Source organism: Ovis canadensis, chromosome X (genome assembly GCF_042477335.2).
Source record: "Ovis canadensis isolate MfBH-ARS-UI-01 breed Bighorn chromosome X, ARS-UI_OviCan_v2, whole genome shotgun sequence".
Taxonomy (NCBI): domain Eukaryota; kingdom Metazoa; phylum Chordata; class Mammalia; order Artiodactyla; family Bovidae; genus Ovis; species Ovis canadensis.
In genome coordinates this window covers 81071259-81080066 of record NC_091727.1, presented here as the reverse complement: position 1 = coordinate 81080066, position 8808 = coordinate 81071259, and the positions used below count along the sequence as shown (strand labels likewise).

Below are 8808 nucleotides of genomic sequence, written 5' to 3'. Positions count from 1 at the left end.
ACTAATGTGGGGAAACCAGAATTCTGGTGGGAGGGTATTTTATGGACAGTAATTTCACATGCTTCAGATTGAGAGCTTTAAATATTTAATTAATTCTACTTCTTGTAATCTTAATCATTCATGCAAAGATCTATATACAAGCGTTCCACGGAATCATTACCTATAATATGGCAAAGACTGAAAATAGTTTAAACAATCAATAATGATTTTGAAGAATTTTTAGAAAAAAGTTCATGTTAGATGAGAAATACCAGGAAAAATGCTAAACTTGCAAAATATCAAATATTATTATTACACATTTACTATGTAACTATAAAACTCAAAAATACTCCAAAATATTGATAGTAGCTAATACTGAATGAGAGACAGGACCTATCCTCCTCCATTTCTTAGATTATCTTCACTTACACTGTACTACTTGACTATCTGAATCAGAACCCTCCAATCTAAGAACAAATGCAAGAATTTTGAAGGTGCTACAGTTGAAAATAAACTCATCATAGGTCAATTTTATTTTCAGTAGTTAAGAAACATTTAAGTACCAAACAATGCAAGTGGACCTTGAGCACCCAAGGGCCATTATAGCCAAAAGATGAGGCCCCCATAATAGGCAACTAGTGCAGGAATCACTGCCCTAGGAAGGATGCACTGTCTAGGAAGGGCCACCAGATCAGACCCCCCTTTCCCCAGCCCTGGCTTAGCGAGCAACAGGGGGCCCAAAGCGCTGCATGGTTCGCATCACCAGAGAAAGCTGGTCCAGAAAGTTGACAATGGAGATTCGAAGGAGGCGGCAATCTTCAGCTCTCCAGCAGCTGAAAATGACAGAAAAAGAGAATCAAGGTGGAGATGGGTTGAATCAAGGGCACTGCGTCACCTCCATAAACACAGCCCTTGAGTATGTCCAAACAGAGCGCCCCCGGCGAGAGACAAGCTTGGTCACCTGCTACCACTTCCAACCAGCCCCTTTTCCAACTTACACCGCCAGGACATTGCCGCTCACTGTGAGCTCCTTCCCAACCGCCCCACGGTGAGGTTCGGTATCTGGGGCCAGGGACCCACGGGCAATCTCTGCCTCCAACGCGGACGGGAAAGGCACGCTTAGGGTGCTGATGGAGATGCGGTTAAGGTACCACCCACAAGGATTTGGAGCTCTGGGTCCTGTCTCAGGACCGCTTCCAGCCCCTCCGGGCCGCTCGTAGCCCTAATCCAGCCCAGCCACCCCACTGCCCCGAGATCCCATTTCTCCCCCCGACCCACGCCACCCAGGCCCATCCCAGCTTCCAGTCTCCCTTCAGCTCTCTATTCTCTACCCGCCCCAGGCGCCCTGGCCATTCCACCCCCCAGCAGCCCCTGACCCGCCGGTCCGTTTGTCCCACCTCCCACCGCAGGCATCCCCCAGCCCAATCCGCACTGCCCCTCGAGTAGGATACAATACGCATGGTCGGCTTCCCGGCCTTTGGGAAGAGTGCTGGGCCGGCGCGACACCCGGAGCTCCGTGGTCTGCAGCGGAAGCAGCACCCGCGCTGCCGGGGCTGCCCCGGCCACCCCCGAACCCCCGCCGGCCCTGGCTTTCGGCGCCACCCGCCAGGATGCCTGCGCCTACGTCCCCACCTGTCTCCTGCATGGCTGCCGTGCTCCGCCTCCAACCCCACCCACTGGCTCCAGGACTCTGCGTCGACCACCCTCTCCGCGAGCAGCTTAAAAACTGCTGCTTCTTCCTGAAGCGCCGCCCCCGCCCCGCGCGCCGCCCCCGCCCCGCGCGCCGCCCCCGCCCCGCGCGCCGCCCCCGCCCCGCGCGCCGCCCCCGCCCCGCGCGCCGCCCCCGCCCCGCGCGCCGCCCCCGCCCCGCGCGCCGACCCCGCCCCGCGCGCCGACCCCGCCCCGCGCGCCGACCCCGCCCCACGCGCCGACCCCGCCCCACGCGCCGACCCCGCCCCACGCGCCGACCCCGCCCCACGCGCCGACCCCGCCCCACGCGCCGACCCCGCCCCACGCGCCGACCCCGCCCCACGCGCCGACCCCGCCCCACGCGCCGACCCCGCCCCACGCGCCGACCCCGCCCCACGCGCCGACCCCGCCCCGCGCGCTTGCGCAAACAGGTCTGGTGGAGCCGGCCGGCCGAGGGGAATCTCCGTTGGCCGCAGAGAAATGAATCTCCCTTCCTCAGTTCGGGGCTTCCCTTGTAGCTCAGTGGGTAAAGAATCTACCTGCCATGCAAGAGATCCGGGTTTGATCCCTGGGTCAGGAAGATCCCCTGGAGGAGGAAATAGCAACACACTCCAGTATTCCTGCCTGGAGAACCCCATGGACAGAGGAGCCTGGGGGCTACAGTCCGTGAGGTCGCAAGAGTTGGACACGACTTACTGACTAAACCACAGAGTCGGCCACGACTGAGAGACTAACTCTTTCTTTCCCACAGCTCGGGCCTTTCACAAACTGTATGACTCGATTTTAACTTCCCTTTTCTGTTCTGCAAGTTTTTGACAGTAACCTTACACGGCATTTTTAATCAAAAATAAGTTTTTAAAGTGACATGAAATTTCTGATGGTGATAGCCCTGTTAGTTTTCTGTTTTCCTCCTTTGTAATCAGAAGGAAGGGCATAAAGGTGAAGTAGGTTATCAAAGCCTGTTGGATCACCCCTCGAAACCCATCCTGAATCAGCCTACCCTCTCCCCCTTCATTGCTAGTCTCCACCGGTGGCCACCCTATCTCCCTGAACTTGATATATATATTTCACATATAATTTAATTGTTTTTGGCTGTGCTGGATCTTCCTTCCTGTGAGGGTTTTTGTCTAGTTGCAGCAAGCGGGCTTATTGCAGTGCCTTCTCTTGTTGGCAGAGCTCAGGCTGTAGGGCGCGTGGGCTCTAGAGCACAGTCTCAGTAGTTGTGGTGCTTGGCTTAGTGGTTCCCAGGCATGGGGGATCTTCATGGATCAGAGCTTCCAAGTCTCCTGCATTGGCAGGTGGATTCTCTACCACTGGGGCTTCCCTGGTGGATCAGATGGTAAAGAATCTGCCTGCAGTGCAGGAGACCCGGGTTTGATCCCTGGGTGGGGAAGATCCCTTGGGGAAGGGAATGTCTACCCACTTCAGTATTCTTGCCTGGAGAATTCCATGGACAGAGGAGCCTTGTGTGGGACACAATGGAGTGACTACTACTTTCACTTTTTTTTCTTCACCAGGGGAGCCCCTTGAACAGCTTTCTGACTAGTTTTCTTCTATGCTTGCTCCTCTACATCCTGTTCTCCACAGTAGAATCAGTTCTTAATTTTTAATATATATCACATCATATCATGTCCCTGCTTAAAGTACTAAAACAGTTTCCTGTTGTCTTTGAAACCAAAGACAAACTCCTTCCTGTAGCTTATAAAAGTCCTGTGTGACCCGGCTCAGGGTTCCTCCACCTTCTTGCTTCCCTACTCTGTGCAACCTCTAGGGACTTCTCTCTGCTCCTGACCAAGGGTGGCCTGCCCCCATCCCTTAGCACTTACTTTTTCTTTTTGGAAGACTGTCTCCAGACTTTCCTGTTGCTGGCTCCTTCTTGTCATTAAGATCTAGTCTCCAGTGTCAATTCTGAGAGGCCTTTGGGATCACCAATCTAACATACTACCCCCAGGCACCGTTCATCACATTTGCCCATTTCAGGTTGCTCATTTCTAATAATCTGAAATTGTAAGTTTGTTCACTTCTATACTGTCATTGTATTGTCTCTGATACCTTTTCTATGTAGTTCATGCACTAGGTGGTTTGTTTCTTGTTGGATGAAACAACATTCTGTGTGCTCCGTTGTGTCTGACTCTGCGACCCCATGGACTGGACTGTAGCACGCCAGGCTTCCCTGTCCTTCACCATCTCCCGGAGCTTGCTCAAACTCATGTCCATTGAGTAGGTGATGCCATCCAACCATCTCATCCTCTGTTGCCCCCTTCTCATCCCCTCAAAAACTCAGACAGTGTCTTGGGCCTAGGAATGCCACATGTACCAGTTACTTCACAAATATGAAACAACATATGCACAAAATTACTTCAGTTCAGTTCAGTCGCTCAGTCATGTTGGACTCTTTGCGACCCCATCAATTGCAGCACGCTAGGCTTCCCTGTCCATCACCAACTCCTGGAGTTCACCCAAACTCATGTCCATCGAGTCGGTGATGCCATCCAGCCATCTCATCCTCGGTCATCCCCTTCTCCTCCTGCCCCCAATCCCTCCCAGCATCAGGATCTTTTCCAATAAGTCAACTCTTCACATGAGGTGGCCAAAGTACTGGAGTTTCAGCTTCAGCATCAGTCCCTCCAATGAACACCCAGGACTGATCTCCTTTAGGATGGACTGGTTGGATCTCCTTGCAGTCCAAGGGACTCTCAAGAGTCTTCTCCAATAACACAGTTCAAAAGCATCAATTCTTCAGTGCTCAGCTTTCTTCACAGTACAACTCTCACATCCATACATGACTACTGGAAAAACCATAGCCTTGACTAGACAGACCTTTGTTGGCAAAGTAATGTCTCTGCTTTTCAATATGCTATCTAGGTTGGTCATAACTTTCCTTCCAAGGAGTAAGCGTCTTTTAATTTCATGGCTGCAGTCACCATCTGCAGTGATTTTGGAGCCCCCAAAAATAAAGTCTGACACTGTTTCCCATGTTTCCCCATGAAGTGATGGGACCAGATGCCATGATTTTAGTTTTCTGAATGTTGAGCTTTAAGCCAACTTTTTCACTCTCCTCTTTCACTTTCATCAAGAGGCTTTTTAGTTCCTCTTCACTTTCTGCCATAAGGGTGGTATCATCTGCATATCTGAGGTTATTGATATTTCTCCTGGCAATCTTGATTCCAGCTTGTGCTTCTTCTAGCCCGGCGTTTCTCATGATGTACTCTGCATATAAGTTAAATAAGCAGGATGACAATATATTCCCAAGCAGCAGTAAAAAAAACACACCAAACAATGAAAATCTCTAATGAAATAAAAAGAAAAATGAAATGATTTCCATTGTTATGTGGGGGGAAGAAAAAAGCTGAGTGCAAACGACCTGTGCACACACACTCATAGATACACATGCTTATTGGGAAAAAAACTAAAGGGGATGGAGAACCCTGAAACTAGTGAAAATTCTCACTGATAGGGGGTTGAGATGGGTATAGGATTTCTTGTAATATATTAATATCTTTTTGTGTAGTTTTGACTTTAAACCATAAAATATTTTATATATTCAAAAATACATTTGAAAGAGGGGAAAAAATGCTAAAACAGAATAAAAACAAAAGCAAGTGAGCCTAACTGCATATCCAGTTAGTAACAACCACACAGAGAAAATGAGTCACGAAACTTTCAAACTCACTCTCTGACGGTGCTCCCTTTATGGGATATATTCTAAGGACAGAAAGAATCGGCTTTATTCTCAGTATGTGTGTTGTTAGTAATGATAGTCCTGAGGTGATTCTGAAGCTACTTTGAGTATACTGCAAGGTAGACTGTATCCAGTAGAAGAGATGAGTAAACATATCCATATACGGTTGTTTTTTGCTGTTGTTAGGAACATCAGTGTGGAATGAGGGAAGCTGAGATAGAACTGTGCTACCAGACTGGAATTAGGGATCACATTATGAATTCTTAAAAAAAAAATAGATTGCCTAGTTTTGACCAGTGAGAGTCTAGAAGCAATGTCACTCCAGTAGCAAAGAATGTTCCCTGTACCCAGAACTTGGTTCTCAACACCAGTCTCCACTAAAAGGGACCAGAGCTCGAGAAATGGAAGATTCTAGGTGTGGGTCAGGGAAAAATACAAGAGGAGCCTGGAGCACCTTGTAGTGTCAGAAAGGAAGGATATGCTTGAAAAGGAAAAGAATGGGACATGTGAAAGAGACATGGGAGCCAACTGGAAAGAACCAAAGCTAGAACAATTTGAGCACCCCAAAGGTTATTAAACCTTTTGGAGAGGAGGCACCAGGGAACATAATATATAGGCAGACATTATGTATATATTTCAATCTGGAGGGGATGCACACATGGGTATATTCACTTTGAAATTCTGCTGAGCTGTGTATCGATGATTTATGCCCATTACTGTATGCATGCTACAATGCAGTAAAAACTGTCCCCAAAATGACACTTAGACAACTTAGATTCTAAGTTGTTGAATAAAAAAAAGTGTCCACCATGATAACTAAGAAAAGACAGCAGGGAAAAGGGAAAGCTCTTTGTAGAGAAATGCCAACTAATAATTTCAGAAAGCAAGACAACCCAAGAAAATCCACCATTTTGCAGCCACCTGTGCAATTCATCCAGTTGAACTGATCCAAATGGGGAGCATCCTTGGGTGGTAAGACCATGAGATGCAGGTTGTTGGGGAAAAGAGAATCCCTGGGTCTCAAGGTATCACCCAGATGACTTGTGTGTTAGGAACGGAGAAGGCAGCTTTACCAGGGAGAGACTGAGTGATCAAACTGAGCCTCCTTCACATTGCGTGGGGAGGAACACAGCCTGCCCTGGGTGGCCACTCTCCTCAGAAGGCCTAAGCTGAATCTAACCAGCAAGGAAGGAGGCGAATCCAGATCCTGGAACTTGCTATGAGGCCAGTGCCCTGGACTCTTCCAAAAGCATTGCTGTTTGATGGCCCGTGGACAAGGGAGAGTTAGGAGAGGCAAAGGTGGCCTCCCATTTCCTGTCATCAAAAGCCTGACCCAGTGGTGTTGCCTTTCACCTTGGGCACATGGGTGCCAGGCAGGAAGGAACTGTGTCTTCCAGTCCCTGTGCCACCGACATCACAAGCACTAAAGGGGTGACAGGAGGTGTCTGCAGGGAAGCTGGACACGGCTTCAGAGTCACAACCCAGAGCCATGGCCCGAAGCTCAGAGATGGGGCTGGGGTAAGTTGCAGACATGGACACAAAGCACAGAAATGGCAATGAAGGCAGACAGGTTCCCCAGGGAGTGAGAGATCCGGAGAAGAGATCTGGGGATGGAGCCTCAGTGTCCCCCATAAGTAGGAGATGGGTGTGTTGGGGGAGAGCCAGCACAGGTGAAAAGTAAAAGTGAAAGTTGCTCAGTCGTGTCTGACTCTTTGCGACCCCATGGACCAGAATACTGGAGTGGGTAGCTGGTCCCTTCTCCAGGGGATCTTCCAAACCCAGGGATCAAACCCAGGTCACCCTCATTGCAGGCTGATTCTTTCCCAGCTGAGCCACCAGGGAAGCCCAAGAATACTGGAGTGTGTAGCCCGTCCGTTCTCCAGGGGATCTTCCTGATCTAAGAACTGAACCGGGGTCTCCTGCATTGCAGGCGGATCCTTTACCAATTGAGCTATCAGGGAAGCCCAGAGCTAGGGGAAGTGGAAGGAAAAGTTGGAGAGGGCAGGCAGAAGAGGTGGAGAGGGCAGGCAGAAGAGGTGGAGAGGGCAGGCAGAAGAGGTGGCCTGGGGCAGGTCCCCAGTAGCTCCGGGAGGCTGCTCTGGCTGGGCCTTGGAGGGGGACAGGGTGACAGGGGTGAGCATCTCTCCCGCAGGCTTTCCAAGGCCCAGGGCACAGAGGCCGCCATGGCCCTTGCATCTCCTGCTGGCAGGGCCTGACCCGTCCTCAGCAGCACTTGTCAGATCTATTGGACCTGGTAAGGCTGGCTTTTGTCCAGGCTTGCGTGGAAAGCAAGGCACCAGCAAATTGTGCATGCAGCTGATCTTTGCCTGGGCGTTTTCCAGCTCAGCAAGCCCCACCCCAAAGGAAACGCTGCTTTCCTCTGAGCCTACCCCTCCGCCAGTGTGCCCATGGCAAGTGGCACCACAGGCATCTTATTCCAGGTGCCGGACTGTTGCTGTCTGGGGCCACTTCAGCTGGGCGTTTCACTCGCCCTGCCATCTCCTAGTGGGGCTGTTTCAAGGCTCCTCCACGAGGAGAGAGTGGTCTCAGGCCAGGGGATGGGAGTGGTAATGGGGGGGTCAGTGCCCACCTCTGGGGCAGACACTTGGCTCAAGGGGCACAGTGATGGCCTTAAACATTCCAGCCCCTGTGGAAGGATACTGCAGCATTTGGAGCCCGCAGTGTACATGGGGCCACCCCCTCGCCCAGAAACTAAGGACAAAGGCAGGGCACAGCCCGTGGCCATTCTATCCTCTAGCGATGGCACAAGGCCTAGACCAGAGCCTCCGTGGCCCCTTCCCACCTAGGCCTCCCATCTCTCATCCCAGCACCTCTTCCCTGTCTCCCCACCCGCACCCCCCATAGCTACACACTCTTGCCCAGACAAGCTTCTGGAACCAGGGGTCTCCAGTCACTGGCAAGACTTTCCCCCTCTCCACCATGCAGCAGCTTCTTGCCCTAATATCACCAATGACCTTCTTGTTAGCTTGACAGGAGGCTGCCCTCTTTTGCTTCTTGGCAGCACTATACACTCTGTACCCTGGCTGGAGGGGCCTTCCTGGCCTCTGACTCCAAGCTCTCCCTGTGGCCTTGCGTCTGCAGAGGTGCCTTGGCCTCTGCAGTGTCTCCAGTTGGTGAAGTCTCCCCCAGGTCCAGTGCTCTCCCCTTTCTTCGGTCATGCTCTCTGGGAAGTAATTTCATGCATCCTCGCAGTGTCTGGGACATTGTGTCCACAGGCCCTCCGGAATGTCGTGGAAAACTGCACAGGGCCGCGGAATCAGCCTGTCGGGCCTGTCAGCAAGGCACCTACTATACACCTGGGAGACACCACTCCTGTCTCCATGGGCAGCCTGAGCTCCCCGATGACTTTCTGCACCCAGCAGATGGCTCCTAGCTACCACAGGGTCATCACCTCCCAGTCGGGAGGCACACAAGACTCACCAGCTGTCTCTTGTGTC

General features: G+C 51.4%; 1 protein-coding gene across 1 annotated transcript; it reads right to left on the bottom strand.

Annotated features, from left to right (window-relative positions):
- Positions 1–68: 68 nt before the first annotated feature.
- On the bottom strand, positions 69–1791 carry LAGE3 (L antigen family member 3). Its single transcript, XM_070290427.1, has 3 exons — positions 1431–1791; positions 978–1106; positions 69–812 (listed from the first exon to the last, which is right to left on the bottom strand). The coding sequence occupies exons 1-3, from the start codon at positions 1622–1624 to the stop codon at positions 698–700; spliced, it is 438 nt and encodes a 145-aa protein (XP_070146528.1). The 5' UTR covers positions 1625–1791; the 3' UTR covers positions 69–697.
- Positions 1792–8808: the final 7017 nt, after the last annotated feature.